General features: G+C 51.1%; 1 protein-coding gene across 3 annotated transcripts in view; it reads left to right on the plus strand.

Annotated features, from left to right (window-relative positions):
• The first annotated feature begins 1,940 nt into the window (after window positions 1-1,940).
• The window catches only part of ATP12A (ATPase H+/K+ transporting non-gastric alpha2 subunit), a 37,715-nt gene continuing 22,209 nt past the window's right edge, over window positions 1,941-17,446 (plus strand). The window contains exons 1-8 of one of the 3 annotated variants that reach the window (XM_033236704.1): window positions 1,941-2,268; window positions 7,213-7,371; window positions 11,362-11,421; window positions 14,022-14,225; window positions 15,266-15,379; window positions 16,351-16,485; window positions 16,617-16,734; window positions 16,995-17,263. In XM_033236704.1, coding sequence (XP_033092595.1) covers window positions 7,261-7,371; window positions 11,362-11,421; window positions 14,022-14,225; window positions 15,266-15,379; window positions 16,351-16,485; window positions 16,617-16,734; window positions 16,995-17,263 — 1,011 coding nt within the window. In that variant the 5' untranslated portion in view covers window positions 1,941-2,268; window positions 7,213-7,260. Of the gene's footprint in view, window positions 2,269-6,074; window positions 6,413-6,454; window positions 6,647-7,212; window positions 7,372-11,361; window positions 11,422-14,021; window positions 14,226-15,265; window positions 15,380-16,350; window positions 16,486-16,616; window positions 16,735-16,994; window positions 17,264-17,446 lie in introns of those variants that run through there. The other 2 variants (XM_033236699.1, XM_033236712.1) reach the window with 2 other exon arrangements.

Here is a 17,446-nt window from a genome sequence, read left to right on the forward strand (position 1 = left end):
TATCCACGTATCAGGGGCATGGAGAGCGGAGGAGACATAGACATTTCTCTTAGATTGGGTAACAGTCATTTGTGCTTTTCCTGGTTTCACCTCAAAGACTCTTGATAGGGCAAATAAATAGTGTCTGAAATAGTCTCAGGGAAATTGGCAGTGTAGGGGGCTCAACTGCATCTGGCAGAGGCCGGAGTCTCCTGGTACAGACCCTCTCCTGGCAGGAGCCAGCACAGGGGAACCCAGGCCGGAGTCTCAGGCTGGAACAGTGGCAGGCCAAGCAACTTCACAAAGTCAAGAGGGCTCTTGTTTTTTTGCGACAGATCCTCTCATCTTCTCCTAAAAGTTGTTTGCATCCCGCTGCTCTCATTCTCAAGGGCCTCAAAGCCTAAGGATAAAGCCCAGTGTCTGCAAAGCCCACCTGGCTCGACAGCCAGCCTCCTGCTGTGCTCTGATGGGACTATCTGCTGGGCCGCTGTGTTTTAGTAGAGTCCTACACCCACCCTGGACTCTGCAGGAGCCAGTCTCCTCCTGCCTCGTTTTCTCCCCCATCACACACCACCCTCCTCCTCAGCTTGCCCAGCCTTCAGAATCCACTTGAACTTGAGCCCCTTCCAGAATTGCTCCTCTTTCCTTGCCTAGAGCTCATCCCTTCCTCACTGCTCTGAACAGCAGGTCTGACCTGTTGAGCCAGCACTGGCCTTCGGGCTGGCTTCGGACTCCTCTTATGTTAATATTCTCATCTAAGGGTAACGTCTTATCTCCCCAGACAGGCTGAAAGCTCTTTCAGGGGATGGGTCTGGTGTGATGCTGCACACATATCACAAGCCTCCAATCAATAGTTCAGGAATAAATAAATGTTAGTGTGTCTGTGTTTGTCCCCCCAGCTCTGGAGAACGTGGGAGCCAGTGACCAAGAAGGCCGCTTCCCACTTATCAAGGAGTCTCACACTCCTCCCGAGTTAACGAGCATATTTGTGTGAATAACGTCTTTTATGTTATATACAGTTTACATACGTATATGTGTTGTGTATATGTTATATGTGTTATAACTTTCTTTTATTTATTTATTTTTGAGATGGAGTTTCACTCTGTCGCCAGGCTGGAGTGCAGTGGCACGATCTCGGCTCATTGCAACCTCCACCTCCTGGGTTCAAGTGATTCTCCTGCCTCAGCCTCCTGAGTAGCTGAGACTACAGGTGTCCGCCACCACGCCTGGCTAATTTTTGTATTTTTAGTAGAGTCGGGGTTTCACAGTGTTGGCCAGGGTGGTCTCCCTCTCTTGCCCTTGTGATCCGCCTGCCCCGCCTCGCCTCCCAAAGTGCTGGGATGACAGGCGTGACCCACCGCGCCTGGCCTTATATGTGTTACAACTTTCTATGATAAAAGTGGGGATGATTCCCATGGGGGAACCTGTTTTCATTCTAAGATTGAAAAACAAAAATCAAAAAACTCAGAATGAAGTTTGTTTTTCAATCACCTATTAAATGGAAAATGGTAATTTTCTGAAAAAGCATCTCATTATGGGGGACTTGGGGGAATGGAGAGAGGCAGGGCAAAGGACCCAAAGCTGCGGATATGTGGAGTGAGAAAGTTTAGAGATCCAAGGCCCAGCGTGAGCCCTATAGTGGCAACATTGTATTAGATCCAGGAAATGTGCTCATAGAGTAGATTGTCGATGGCTCCTATCACACGGACACACACACACACACACCACACACACACACACACAAAGGATAACTGTAGGAGGGGATGGATATGTGAATTTGCTTGATAATCTTAACTATCTCACTGTGCATAAGTATATCAGAACATCATGTTGTATACTTTCAATACGATAAAAAGCATCTTATTCGCCAAAATAAGTCACAGAGAAGGAACACTGTGGTCACCTCAAGTCCCCCAGCCATCGTGACATTTCGGGGCAGCTGTACCCACGGGCGGAGAAGGTGTGCCTGTCTGAGCCCCTCACAGGCCCGCACCTGCTTCTGGAAATGCCACTGCTGACTCCCATCAGTCATGGTGTTTACAGCTCCAGGCAGGATCATCGCTGGAGCTGACTTAATAATTTCTGAAAAGTCAGTTTCTTTTCTGGAGGATGTTCACATGCCAGTCTCCGGATTTCCTGTGCATGAGGAAATGAGGACACAGTGTGGAAGCGTGTGCTTGCCTGAAGCTTCGTTTTGTTTTTTCATCCTGGCTCCAACCCAGGAGGCCCTCATCTTGTTGGGAGAGGAACACTGGCCGAGTCACAGCCAGGCGTGCTGAGTGGAGACAGGTGCGTAGGGAGGGCTCCAGGTGGGGACTGTCCCATGTGTAGGAGAGGAATCCAGGGACAGGGAGAGGCCGGGTGGGCAGCAGAGGCACAGACCAGTCGGATGCAAAGCAGGAAGTGGAACTTCCCCTTCCCATTGTCATCTGGATCCTCCTCCTCCGTGTGGGGATCCTCACAGTCACACCTCGCTGAGCCAGCTGGTGGCCGGCCCTGCGCACAGGAGGGACCTCCTGGGGCCCCCAAGGGAAGCCACACACACAAGGCTCCAACTCAGTTGCTCTCCCAGACTCTCTCCCCGCTTTCTTGGAGGGTGCAACGGGATGGAAGAAAATCTGAATAACTAATCCTAAGTAGTACACGTTATGCCATTTCTCCCAGAGAAACCTCTTTCCTCTAAGCTCTGAAGGCACTTAGAGCCCATACCAGTTAGTGCTAATTTATTTTCCCTCTTGGCCCGTTTACTATTGGTTCTTCACTAATTTGGTCTCTCCAACTCAAGTCCAACTTCCTAGAGGGCAGAGGATGGCATGATTTTAGTACCACATCTCCCCACCATCCTGTATATCTAGTACAGCTTAAATACATGAAGTATATACTTTAATTAAAACGAGCTGAAAATACATATATCATGACATCCTATCCCAAATATATAATGTTTATCAATATGAGCAGGTACAATAGAGAACGTTGGCGTGGATAGGCTTGTTTTGAAAAGCAGGAAAATCTCAAACAGAAGCTGCTACTAGCACATGTGGGCCGAGGAAGTCTCCCGCTGCAGCCTGGCCTCTAGGGCCAACCCGCAAGGAGCCATTTGCACTGGGTGGGATCAGGGTACATTGCCCAGAACATTGTGGGTGATGGCCCTGGGACCAAACATGTCTCAGGAGAAATCCCATTCCTGGTTGTACAGGCGAGTGCCTCCAGGTGCCTGCATCGCAGTTACCCAGGGCCTACTCACCTCAAGGCAGAGTTGGGTATCCAGATGACTAGAGGCAGCAAAGGACATGATTCTGGAGTTAGGGTTGGGGATGGCCCCATTTTCCCTCTTTGCTAGAAGTCAACACTCCAGGACATTTGAATGGTACCAGAGGCTGCCACAAAGGCCATAGCAGCGACAGCTGAGACTGGCCCCTGGCAGGAGCCAATAACTCTGCAGGATCAGAGAGGTGCCAGAGAACCTGAACATGGAAACGTTTTTGTCCAGGCTGGTAGTAACAAACACTCTTCCACTCTTGATACCAACAGAAATAAGTAGCAATCTTGGGCTCATTGGCTCACACCTGTAATTTTGGGGGCAGAGGTGAGCAGATCGCTTGAGCCTAGGAGTTGGAGGCCAGCCTGGGAAACATGGTGAAACCCCTTCTCTACCAAAAAAAAAAACCCACAAAAATTAGCCATGCCTGTAGTCGTAGCTACTCAGGAGGCTGAGGTGGGAGAATGACTTGAGCCCAGGAGGCAGAAGTTGCAGTGAGCTATAATCACACTGCACTCCATTCTGGGCAACAGAGCAAGACATTCTTAAGAAAAAAAAAAAAGCAGCAATCTTCTCCAAGGATCAAGGGAGGGTGCCATCAGTTAGTACTTTCTAAAGCTGTGTCATTATCTCTTTTTAGCCCACTTCCCCTCCCTCCCCATCCCTCAGTCAAGTCCCTAGGGTGTGAGTTTGCTTTTGAAGCTTGAAGTGGCCTTCAGCTCAGAGACATCTGTCTGGGGACCCTGCTTCTCTTTTCTACATCTGTCCCAATAGTTGAGCAGGGACTGGAACAGCTTAAGGTGAGCAGCAGCCACCTGTTCCCAAAAAGCCCTTAGCTTGGATTCTCAGCAGACAGTGGAACATCGGTTTCATACACATTTTGTATTTCTCACCCCATCTGCAAACCTTTTCTTTGACGAGTATTCCAAGAATGGAACACAGAGCTCCCCAGAAGCACACTGTTGCTTGAGTTTGGACTAGAATTTAATGTTCCCTGCACCTCAAGAGAATCCAAGATGTATATCTCTACACCAGATGCCACTACGAGTCTTCCTGTCCCTTATCATTTTAGTTAAGAAGTGACTCGATGGTGTCATCCTTGCTTCACAGAGGGAGGAGCCAGGCTTCAGATTCTGCCCTTTCGGAAAGGAAGAAGGAGGGAGAACGGGGATAGACCTGTGTGTGCAGCACTATGGAGACAGTTCACCATGTCAAGTACAACACATTCCCTTCGTCTCATTCGAAAGCCATGATGGACAGAGAGGTGTGGAAAATCTAAGATCACAAATATGCCATGAGAAAGTGTCTTTGTTTCTACTGCTACTTTACAAAACCACATCTCTAACTACTAACACTTCAAATTCCCTCAAAATAAGCGTCTTTTCCCAATTGTCCCTCACTACTAACTATAGTCAGGATCTGGAATTACTACGGAAATTTAGCATCTGAAAGAAACAGGAGGTTATGATTAATCCCTAATGACAATTGGGCACAAACTTACTGCTTTTCTTCTACCTTTTCTAATTAAATTAAGTACCCAATGCTCTTCTTGTTTTCCGCCAGGTGTTCTAGTCACTGCACGATGGGATTGTTACTTTTGCCACTTCTCTGGACTCCTCACTCTTAATCATTTTAAACGTGGTTAAAATGACAATCTTTACCATATTTGATATATAACTTTTGAAAAGAATAAAACTTAGCACCCTCCTGTTAGTCCTTATCTAAATGGAAACTTATTAGCCGAGCATCAAGGGCCCAATGAAGTGCCTCCTCTTTGGAAATTCATCTCTGCTTTTTTTTTATATATTTCAATCATGTCAATTTCTTACTGTTCTTCTAAATAGGTGCTGATTACTAAACTCTATTCGTGGGTTTTATTTTTTATGTTCCTCTCCATTAATTTTCTTCACTGACTTTAAGACTTCATGATTCATTCTTTTAAAAGAAGGTGTTTGATTTCCTCCACTGTTAACTGTTAAGTAACTCTCTGATAACATGGTTTTCAGGCTATCTTTCTCATCTGGAGTAGTTATGTTTCCAGTGTCGGGGGAAATACATTTTCTATCCTGTGCATAAACTCATGCTGGGCACTAAGAGCATGGAGCATGTCCCAGTTACCTATTGCTGCATAACCAACCAACCCAAACTTAGCAGTATAAAATAATCACTACTTTAGTATGCACATCAATTTTCAGGGTCAGAAATTCTTTTCTGCTTTATGTATGGAGTCTCAGCTGGGAGTGACATAAATGGCTGGAGACAGACATCTCCAGCCCAGTCCAGCCAACAGCCTCCACTCCTGCGCACCCGCAGCCTGGGGCCCCAGGTTCCTGTGGTCTTATCGACCCTAATCCTCCCATCTCTCCTTCCCACTCCCTCTCCAAATTATTTCAGAATTCCAAATTCTTATCTGGATCCTGCAAAGTAATTCAGCTACTCTTCAGAGTCTCTCAGTTATTACCAAATTCGCTCGGAAGCTTGAATTTACCTATCTAAAGCAATTCTCAAAAACACACTGGCCTTTTCAAGCCAGGACATCTCCAACAGTAGTTGCTGTTAGAAACTGCAATTTCCCCTTCTCAATTACATTTTTATAAATGGACTTACTGGTAGGCAAATTACATTAAAAAATAAAAATAAAAAAGGCGTGTATGGGTCTTCAGGGAAGCTGGGACAGGACGCGGGCGCGCCGGGAGCTCGCAGGAGCAGCGGGTCTGGCTCCGGGCGCGCAGCCGGCACCGGGGCTGCACTCACCGGGACGCCGGACCCGCCCGCTGGAGACCCCGCCCCTGGCGTTCGGCTCCTAAAGGGAAGGGGATTCCCAGGGAGGCCTCAACCCTGGACTCTCCGGACCCCTCGCTGCAGGTCTCGCTCCCTGCGCGTGCCGGCGCGTTTCCTGCCCTCCTAGGCGTCCGCTGGTTTGCGCCCTGGCGGGGACGTGGGCGGGGCGGGCGGCATTTAAGGCAGGTGCAGCCTCCGGAGTGCAGCGGCTGGAGATCGGCCGCGGAGGTGCGCGCAGGACCTACGCGGCCGCCGGTATCTCCACCGCCAACACCTCAGCCACCGCTGCTGCCAGTGCCACACGAGGCCCCACACCCTGCGCTCCGCCGCTGCGGTCCGGGATCCGCGCTCCGCGCCCGCAGCCCGCGGCGCCAGCAGCCCAGCATGCCCCAGGTGTGTGCAGCCCCCGCGCCCGCCGAGGACTCGAGACGCGGGGCCAAGGCCCCCGGGACCGGAGCAGGCTGGCGGCAAGCGAGGAAAAGGCGAAAAGAAGAAACGCCCCGTCCGGGGGAAAGGGGAGGCCGCCTTTCCTTTGCTCGCCCCCCGGCCTGGGCACCGCTTCTCTGACTCCCCGCCACAGCTCCCTGCGGCCGCTGGGGCTGGCCGGGGAAAGAAGCCTGTCCAGAGGTGCGAGGAGCTGTGGGCACCTCCTCGGTGAGGAGGGCCAAGGGGTCCTGGGCCAGCTCCGTAGCACCTGCGGGCTCCGACTCGGGAGCGTGGGGTGACAGGGATGCGCTGCGGCCTGAAAAGCCTTCCGGTTAGGGCCCCCTGATCAGGACTGAGGGTCGTAAGCTTAGTGGGTGCCCCCTCCCCAGGAAGCAGGACGCACAGCTGGTGTGTCCTCTGGGAAAGACACCTGAGAGGAAACCTCGCAGCTCCTTGGAGGTATCAGTCAGGAGTTGGGGGTAACTTCCCACCTGTTCCACCCAGAGAAGGGTCACCCTGAGGAGCTGCTGGCTGGCCTGTGCCCACCCCGCCTCCCCTCTACACGGGCGGAGGGGAAGCCAAGGTCAGCGGGAGGTGGCGGAGAGACTCCACTGTCCGACTCCCTCCGGCCTCCCCAGAGGAGGGAAGCAAAGGGAGAAAGGGCTCCTGACTCCTGCAGGTCCCGACCCCGCAGAGGGGCGCTCAGCGCCTCTTCGGAAACCCCATTTGGGGCCAATATTGATATTGCACCTGCGCTTCTCTTTCAGCAAACCCCAGAAATTTACTCCGTGGAGCTCAGCGGAACTAAGGACATCATGAAAACAGACAAGGGGGATGGCAAGGAGAAGTACAGGGGTCTGAAGAACAACTGCCTGGAACTCAAAAATAAAAATCACAAAGAGGAGTTTCAGAAAGAACTCCATCTGGTCAGTAGCCTTAAGCCACAGGGGTCCTGCCGGCTATGGTCTTTCCTCGCAAGAGCTTGGCCCTAGAGCCCACCTCTTACCACATTCAGTCTGAGGGATTTGAAATCCCCTTGAGATTGGTTTCCTGGTGTGTGGTGTGTGGTGTGTGCGTGGTGTGTCTGTGTGGTGTGTGTGTATGTGTGTGGTGTATGTGCGTGGTATGTGCGGTATGTGTGTATGTGTGTGGTGTGTGGTGTGTGTATGGTGTGTGTGTGATGTGTGTGGTGTGTATGTGTGTGGTGTGTGTGTGTGGTGTGTGTATGTGTGTGGTGTGTGTGTACGTGTGTGGCGTGTGCTGTGTGTGTGTGCTGTGTGCTGTGTGTGTGTTTGGTGTGTGTATGTGTGTGGTATATGCGGTGTGTGGTGTGTGGTGTGGTATGTGTGTGGTGTGTGTGTACGTGTGTGGCGTGTGCTGTGTGTGTGTGCTGTGTGCTGTGTGTGTGTTTGGTGTGTGTATGTGTGTGGTATATGCGGTGTGTGGTGTGTGTGTGTGGTATGTGTGGTGTATGTGCGTGGTATGTGCGGTGTGTGTATGTGTGGTGTATGGTGTGTGGTGTGTGTATGGTGTGTGTGGTGTGTGTATGTGTGTGGTGTGTGTGTGTATGTGTGTGGCGTGTGCTGTGTGTATGTGTGTGCTGTGTGTGGTGTGTGTGTGTGTGGTGTGTGTATGTGTGTGGTATATGCTGTGTGTGTGTGGTGTGTGTATGTGTGTGGTATGTGGTGTATGTGTGTGGTATGTGTGGTGTGTGTGTAGTGTGTGGTGTGTATGTGTGGTGTGTGTGTGGTGTGTGTAGGTGTGTGGTGTGTACCTGTGTGTGTGTTTGGTGTCTGTATGTGTGTGGTATACGTGGTGTGTGTGTGTGTGTGTGTGGTATGTGTGTGGTGGTGTGTGTATGTGTGTGGTATGTATGTGTGTGGTATGTGTGGTGTATGTGCGTGGTGTGTGTGTGTAGTGTGTGGTGTGTATGTGTGGTGTGAATGTGTGTGGTGTGTGTGTGGTGTATGTGGTGTATGTGTGTTGTGTGTGTGTTTTGAATGGTGTGCTAGTATTTGCCCAGAGGTCAGGACCTCTGCAGGATTCCTGCGTTCTGGTTGGAGGCAGTCCCTGTAGAACTCAGAAGGAGGAGCCTCTGATTCCAGGCCCCACAGGCAAGGCCAGACCTCTCCCCCCAGCTGCTGCAGTGAGAAGTAAGTAACCACTTACCAGTTTTCAACTGATTAGTAAAACTATTTGAGCTGGAACTTCTGAGGAGGAAAACCGAAGCCCCTAGACCATGCAGATCGCAGGTATGAAACCGCAGGGAAATAGCAGTTTCAGTGGTAAAAATGTGGAGCTTGGATTGGGAGGACCTCAGGCCCCGTCAGAGTCCCACGTCTCCACTGAGCTGAAACTGGCAACAAATGACTGACCCTCACCGAAGGTCCATTTTCTCTGTGTAAAATGGGAAATAAATAATTTGCTGGGGTCTATAAGGGGAATACATGAGATGAGGACATTGCAATTGAGGTGCTTTAGGGGTGTGCAATATTATTATTATTAAGGAAGAGCTCTGGAGTTATTAAAACTTGCTTTTTTTTTTTTTTTGGGACAGAGTTTTGCTCTTGTTGCCCAGGCTGGAGTGCAATGGCGCTATCTCTGCTGCACACTCCACCTCCTGGGTTCAAGCAATTCTCCTGCCTCAGCCTCCTGAGTCACTGGGATTACAGGCACCATCACACCCAGCTAATTTTTGTTATTTTTAGTAGAGACAGAGTTTCACCAGGTTGGCCAGGCTGGTCTCGAACTCCTGACCTCAGATGATCCACCTGCCTGGGCCTCCCAAAGTGCTGGGATTACAGGCGTGAGCCACTGTGTCCGGCCCAAACTGGCCACTTTAATAATAAAACTGCCTTGGGTCTGAAATGTGACAGATTTTATCGGTAACACCGAAGGGGAAGCTTCTACGCTGAACTTGAGATGTGCTGGATTGTCCCCACCATCGTTGGCAGATCTTACAGCTCTGTGACTCCCGAGGGGGCCTCCTCTTTTGTGCTGGAGAGCCATTTGTTAAGTATTCAGAAATTCGGCAGGCTGACTGACATCCTGTTAGCAGCTTGAAACTTGGTTCTAGTGAGAAATCAGCAAACTCTACAAATCCGAGCTTTGTGTTTATCTTTCCTGGAGAGGTTGTTAAACATTTTACAGCACACCACTGGGCAGTTGTCCGTATCTATCATGATAGACATTGAAGAACAGATCCCTGAAATTGGACTGACCTCCATTCAAATCCCAGTGTAACTGAAGTTCAGTTTTCTATTTTGAAAAATACAAGAATTTTTTTTCTACCTCTTAGGGTTACTAGGAGGATTAAATGAGATAAAACGGGGAAAAGACAGCACAGCACCAGACGATAGATAGTTCTTATTATTTCCCATTATCTCTAGCGTTTAAGATTGAAGACATACTTGTTTTTCCCTTGACATTACAAGGGTCCTGTAATTTCAGCAGCATATTGAATGCTTTTGCCTCCCAACCTTTCTTGGCAAATTAGTGTCTTAATGACACCTGAAGTATCCTGGCCTTTGAATTAAGGGCCAGGTGATGACCCTAGGGGTGGGTGGGGTGCTGCCCTGTGCTAGTCCAGTGCTGGCCAGTAGAGGGCACCCCAGACACACACCACCACCTTACCCCACCCCTCCCCCATGCTCTCATCCCCATGCCCAGGGTGAAGGGACAGGAAAGGTCCTCTGCTATCTGCAGGGACCTTAAAGTCTGAGGTCCATGCATGGAGACAATGGCTTGGATCATCCACTACTTGTATCTGCCCAAAACTTAGCGTGTTGTGCTGTGCTCTGTGCAGAACACAGCCTTAATCTTCTGAATCCCCTGCAATATCACACTCAGTCGATATTAGTGGAAGGGATGAAGGAACAAAGCAGAATCTGGCTGAGAAGAGGGCTAGAAGCAAGATAATAGTGATAATAATGAATTCTGTTTTATTGGAAGGCCTAGTCTCTTACTGCAACGTGGAACTATTTTTTGCATATGCGTAAGAAAAGAGACGATGTGAGTACCAGTCAACAGTATCAATCTTTGTTTCACAGGGTTTAAAGAATCCTGAGTGCTGGGCTTTCTAGGGGGAGCCAGGAAGACTTACCCTAGGTTTTCTGCTACAGGAAGAGGCTTCTTGTCCTTTAGCCCAGTGGTTCTCAAAGGGAGAGGAGAAGAGGATTCCCCCACCCCTCTCCCAGGGGAAAAATGGAAACATTTTTGGTTACCACAACTGAGGGGAGGATGTTAGTGGGTGGAGCCCACAACAAAGAATTATTCGCCCAGAATGGCAGCAGGGTCACGGGTGAGAAACCCCACTGTAGTCTAATGATTCTGTAGCAGAATTCACAAGTGGCAGCCACAATGGTGTGGGTTTATTCAGCAGAACCTTTACCTGCAGGGTTTCGCTGCCCAGTGAGCTCCCTGAGCGTCACAGCTTGAGTGAGGGAAGCTGCTTTTCCCTGCCAGAGCCCACACAGCGAAGGAGGTGGAGTTGTGCCAGCCCATGAAGCGGGTCTAGCGTGGTTTTGCCAGCAGCCCCAGCCAATCCCAGAGTTCAGGTCTGAGGGAAGCCTCCAGCTCACTGGCACCTGGAAGATGAGGGTGCCAGGATGTGTATGCGCTGGAGTTCAGACTGAGGCAAGGTGCATGGCTTTGTTCAGAAAAGCTGCAGGCAGCTTCTGGGTAGTAACAGCAAGTGCGGGATTGTGCCGACTCAGGGACAGTCACTCCTGAGGCAGTGCCATCCTTCGCTGGACAGCTGCCTAGCACAGGAGTTCTTTCTCTCCCGTCCCCCACGCTCCTTGGTCCCCTCCCTTCCTCAGAGCTGCTATTCCCAGCTTCTATGGCTGGTCAGAGCTTGGGGCTTGAGTCTTTTGGAATTATCTTATTCACTCTGTTCTTCCTTTCATGGACTTTAGGATGACCACAAACTCAGCAATAGGGAATTGGAGAAGAAATATGGCACAGACGTCATTACGGTGAGTCGTGGGAACCAGGGATTCAGAATAGAAGCCTCCCGACTCTACAGAGGGAAGGCTGTGTGTGGTGGGGGGTGTGTGGAAGAGTAGCGGCAACTTTAGGAGGAGGCGCCCCTGCAGCACCTTTGAGACTGCAATTATTTGCATCTGGACACTGTTCAAGTCAACAGAAATACCTACTGTGGGGTCACACTGGCCTGGCAGTGAGAGGGACCAAGAGGGACAGATGACTCCTGGCCTCAAGGAGAAAGTGGCCAGGTAGGGGAGGCAGATGTGTACGGAAGGGCCCTGAGATTCACTGTGTCCCGTGGGGATGGCCACAAGAAGTAGAAACGCTATGCTGGGAGAAAGGTGGATTCTGACTGAAGGGGCCAGAGCTGGCTCTTGGGCTGCTGCCACATTTGTGCTGGAACTCAAGACGATTTGGATTTAAGCTGGTGGAGGACCCCAGGGCCAGTAAGCACAGAGCCGGACTGGAGACAGTCTGGGCTTGCTGGAAGCTAGTATGTGTGGAGAGGAGACAGGTGCAGCAGGAATGAAGCCAGGAAGGTCATCTGGGTGAAGCTGTCAAAGTATTCACATTAAACTAACAAGCAGGGGCTGTCGTAGAGGCAGAAGGAACATGGTTTCTACACAAGGAGGTGATTTCATTGGTTTTCAAAAGGCAGTTCACGTAGAAGATCATTTTTTTAAAGTGAGAAATGGAAAGGTCTAGAAGAATGGAACAATAGCCCACGACTGTGAAATGAGGATCTGAAACAATGCTGAAAGACATTGCAGGGGCTGGGCGCCATGGCTCATGCCTGTAATCCCAGCACTTTGGGAGACTGAGGTGGGCAGATCGCCTGAGGTCAGGAGTTTTGAGACCAGCCTGACCAACATAGTGAAATCCCGTTTCTATTAAAAATACAAAAAATTATCAGGGCATGGTGGCACATGCCTGTAATCTCAGCTACTCGGGAGGGTGAGGCAGGAGAATCACTTGAACCCAGGAGATGGAGGTTGTGATGAGCAGAGATCACGCCACTGCACTCCAGCCTGGGCAACAAGAGTGAAACCATCTCAAAAAAAAAAAAAAGAAAGAAAGATATTGCAGACAAACACAGCCAGCAGGACTTGCGGGGATTTTTATTGAGCCCCTCATCTCGCTAGCCACGTCACAGCAGCAGGAGGAGGAGAGCTGGTCAGGTGATGGGCTGGGGTGGGGGCCAGGAGGTGACAGCAGGGAAGGCAGGAGGGAGGAGCCAATGATGAGCTTATTGTGAGTTATACCATAAGAAGTCTTTCCGGAACACCCCTGAGGAAATGTTCTGCAGTTATTCAGAAAGATGAGTCTGGGGTTCCAGAAAAGGAATTGCTAGTGAAGGGAGATGGGAATCAAGCCATTCAACAGATACTTGAATCACTACCACAGAAAAAGCATGAGACGCAAGAGAGAACACAGAAATGACCAAGACCGGCCGGTCATGGTGGCTCAGGCCTGTAATCATAGCATTTTGGGAGGCCAAGGTGGGCAGATCACTTGAGGTCAGGAGTTTGAAACCAGCCTGGCCAACATGGTGAAACACTGTCTCTACTAAAAATATTTTTTAAGTTATCCAAGTGTGGTGGCGGGCGCCTGCAATCCCAGCTATGTGGGAGGCTGAGGCAGGAGAATCGCTTGAACCCAGGAGGAGGGGGTTGCAGTGAGCCGAGATCGCACCATTGCTCTCCAGCCTGGGCAACAGAGTGAGACTCCATCTCAAAAAAAAAAAAAAAAAAAAGACCAAGACAGAGTCCTGGTCTTTAAGTAGCTTACAACATAATTAGGGAGAAGAGGTATCTACAGACCTGTCCACAAAGATGGTTTGTGGGGGAAATTCCTGTGCACATGCAGGGTTTCAAAGGTGAGGGCGCCTCATGGATGGCAGGCCCCCCAGGGCAGGGGCTGCTCACATGGGCTCAGGGCTTGGGTGGGATTTATGCCTGTCAAGATGAATGAGAACTTAGGCTGGATGTGTAGAAAGGTAGAAAAGGAGGAGGCGTAAGGATGGAAACTAAAGCCACATGCTGTCTGTGCAGGGTTCCAGAAGTTTCCCTATTTCCTGGGGAGTTACTGCATTGCTCTTAGTCCTGGTGACTAGCTTCTTCATTCCAAGTACTCCTTCATCAAATTACTCCTCTGGCCAGATAAACCTCTAAGAAACTAAAATCCCTTAGCAGAGCAGAGTGCAGTAGCTCTGGACCCAGTCACCACGTTGAAACCGGTCGCTACCATTGACAGGCCAGGTTCCTCGGGCAGGTTGCATCATTTTTCTGTGCCTCCAATTCCACCTCTGTGAATGAGGAGACCGAGGAATAATGGCTCCTGCCTCAAGGGTCATTTTAAAGACTAAACGAGTGAATATACAGAGCACAGTGCCTGGCTATTAAGCATTACAGTCTTTCAAAAAAAGCTGGGCAGCTGGAGAGGTGAGGCACGGTCCGCTTTTCTCAAGACATTCTTTGGGCATAATGCCTCACCCCAAGCTGCACAACTATGCAGCCCAACCCCTGAGGGAGGAGGACTGTCTAATTCGTATTTGTTTTGGTTGTGCATGTGCTTTGTTTGGCTTCCCCAGGGTCTCTCCAGCACCAGAGCTGCCGAGCTCCTGGCCCGGGATGGGCCCAACTCCCTCACCCCTCCCAAGCAGACGCCTGAGATCGTCAAGTTCCTCAAGCAGATGGTGGGGGGGTTCTCTGTCCTCCTGTGGGTGGGCGCCTTTCTCTGCTGGATCGCATTTGGGATTGAGTACTCCAGCAACAAGTCTGCATCCCTGAACAACGTAAGGCTCTGGGGTGTCCCCTCCTGGTTTTGCTGGCAGAGCCATCCAGTGCGCCCTCGGAGGCACGGCTGAGGGCTGGATGTCACTGCTTAGGTGTGGGAAAGTCAGGCATTTTCCCAGCTGGAAAACAGAAATCCGATCTGGCTTTCTGATGTTCCAGAGGCAGTGTGGGAATGAAAAGGGATACACTAAACACTTTGCATTTTTTTTTTTTTTTTTGAGACAGAGTCTCCCTCTATCGCCCAGGCTGGAGTGCAGTGGCCAGATCTCAGCTCACTGCAAGCTCCGCCTCCCAGGTTCACGCCATTCTCCTGCCTCAGCCTCCGGAGTAGCTGGGACTACAGGCGCCCGCCACCTCGCCCGGCTAGTTTTCTGTATTTTTTAGTAGAGACAGGGTTTCACCGTGTTAGCCAGGATGGTCTCGATCTCCTGACCTCGTGATCCGCCCGTCTCGGCCTCCCAAAGTGCTGGGATTACAGGCTTGAGCCACCGCGCCCGGCCAACACTTTGCATTTTTAAGGGGGAGAAAATCTGCATCCATGTGAAGTAGTTTGGGGCTCTGTCTCCCCCAAGCTAACCTCTCCCTTTAACATGGAGAGCGACTGTGCCTGCCGAGACATGGGTACCAAATCCACAAAACTGAATTGACCAACGTGATGACAAGAGACAGAAGTCAGAGGCAACAGGCCACATGTCATGGGGTTGGATTGACATGAAATGTGCAGAACAGGCACATCCTTGGAAGCAGGAACCAGATCAGTGATGCCAGGGCGTGGGACAGGAGCAGGGAGTGACAGCAGAGGGGCCGGGGGGATCTCCAGGCAGGGTGGAGATGCTCTGAGGCTGCGGTGGAGGGTGGCTGCATGGCTCTGTAAACTTAAAAAATCAGTAAGTTGTGCACTTAACATGGGCGAATTCTGTGGCCTGTAAACTATACCAGGACGTAACCGCCAGCGTTGCACCCTCCCATGGAGAGCTCTAGCCCCAGGGCCTGTCTCCTTCCCACTGCCGGTTTCTTTGACACCTTCCTCCTCACCCAGGTGTACTTGGGCTCTGTGCTTGTCCTGGTGGTCATTTTCACGGGGATCTTTGCTTATTACCAAGAGGCAAAAAGCACCAACATCATGTCCAGCTTCAAAAAGATGATCCCTCAGGTGAGTGGCAGCCACCCGTCCTCTGGCCTCTGGTGACTCCCGGGTGAGGAAGCCTCAGCTGAGAGGGGCACAGGGCCCCGAGGGCCAAATGTTCCCCCTTCCGTCCCTGTCGGAGCCATCGTGGGTGAATTAAGCCATCTGTCGGAACCCCAGTTCCTCACAGGGTTTTGATGGTCACATGAGGTACCAGCCAGGGCAGTGCTGGTCAGCGCATGGCATCTTCTGTTCCTGCTCCTCAGTGTTTGTGGACAGTGGTTCTGGGTTCCGGAAGGGACCTGTGGAAGTTTAGGGAGTGTTCTTTCGCGGGCAGCCAAGGAGACCAGCCTGCAGTTGTTTATCTGTGACCATGTTTGGGTCACATGTTTGCTACTGAGCCCCAGAATGCAATCGGTGGGGAAGCCCAGTGCTCCCGTCTTCCCCAAAGACCCCTGTGAGGTGTCCGCACTGTCTCTGGCCCAGAGAACTGCAGGCTGGAGGAGAGATTCTGGGTGGAAAAGATGCCTCTTGCCAAGCTTGAAGCAGGAGATCACCTCGTTAAAGTTTCCCTGACCCTCGCAAGATTATCAGCCTCCCCGGCCCCACCTTCAGTGTTCTGCCCCGACGTCCAGCCAGGATTGCTCACCCTTAACGGTCTCCTTTTCTAGGAGGCCCAGGAGTCTGGCTTGGCCAGGTCTGGCCAACAGTGACTCTTCTGTTCCAAGAAAAGCTCCGTGAGCTCAAGAAAAAGTAGTTCTTAGAGTCTTCAGGCCTCGAGTGAAGCAGTCTTCTGTTTCATTCTTGCTATTCTGACAGCCTCAGGCTCCAGCAGAATGCTGTGTCCACAGGGCCAGGTGCAGCCTGCCTAACAGCATGGAATCAACAGTGACAGTGACCAGGAAGTTCCAAGACCTCTGTCCTGGGGTTTGGTGTGGCACAGATTGGGGAGGAGGGCCTCCAGGGTCTGAGGCATCTGTCATGGTTTTCTTCTGCAGCAAGCTCTGGTCATCCGAGATTCCGAGAAGAAGACCATCCCTTCAGAGCAGCTGGTGGTAGGGGACATTGTGGAGGTCAAAGGAGGAGACCAGATCCCCGCAGACATCAGGGTGCTGTCTTCTCAGGGGTGCCGGGTAAGCAGCAAGGGGCACCCACCCCAAGGACCATGTTCCAAACCCGCTGGCTCTGTGGTCTTTCCCAGCATCAATATAAGAGGCGGGGAATGAGGTACCTGGCTGTGAACCATTCTCAACATTTCTTCTAGGTGGATAACTCCTCTCTCACGGGAGAATCTGAGCCCCAGCCCCGCTCCTCTGAGTTTACCCATGAAAACCCCCTGGAAACGAAGAACATCTGTTTCTATTCCACAACGTGTCTGGAAGGTAAAAGGCCTCTGGCTCTCAGCCCACATGTCCACCTGTATCCCTTCTCCCTCCTGGGCTCCCAGATCTGTCCTTTGCCACACCCTGTTACAAAGCTCATCCCAGAGGAAGCATGGAACTGAAGGGCCTAGAGGATGATGCGTGGCCTCTGGAATGTGGTGTGCCTATTGACTGTGCCAGCTGCCAGAGAGGGCCGCAAGCTGGCTGCACACCCCTCCTAGCTGAGGACCCCTGGAATAAAATGTCTACTTCCCCTGTAGGCACCGTCACCGGCATGGTCATCAACACGGGTGACCGCACCATCATTGGCCATATTGCCTCCTTGGCCTCAGGAGTTGGAAATGAGAAGACGCCCATTGCCATTGAGATCGAGCACTTCGTTCATATTGTGGCAGGAGTGGCTGTCTCCATCGGCATCCTTTTCTTCATCATCGCAGTGTCCATGAATTATCGAGTCCTGGATTCCATCATCTTCCTCATTGGCATCATTGTGGCCAATGTGCCCGAGGGCCTCCTGGCCACGGTCACTGTGAGTCCATGCTGTTAGACGGCCTGCACCTGGCCCTGTGGGCACAGCGTTGGTACTGGGGAGGCACCCACACAAACTGCAATCTCCCCCAGGTCCAGAGCACCATGCCCTCCCCGCCAGGGACAACCATGGAACGTTCTGAACAGACTGTTTCTCACAGAGAAAGAAACAGTTTTGTAAAAA

Source organism: Trachypithecus francoisi, unplaced genomic scaffold (genome assembly GCF_009764315.1).
Source record: "Trachypithecus francoisi isolate TF-2019V2 unplaced genomic scaffold, Tfra_2.0 Contig01461, whole genome shotgun sequence".
NCBI lineage: Eukaryota > Metazoa > Chordata > Mammalia > Primates > Cercopithecidae > Trachypithecus > Trachypithecus francoisi.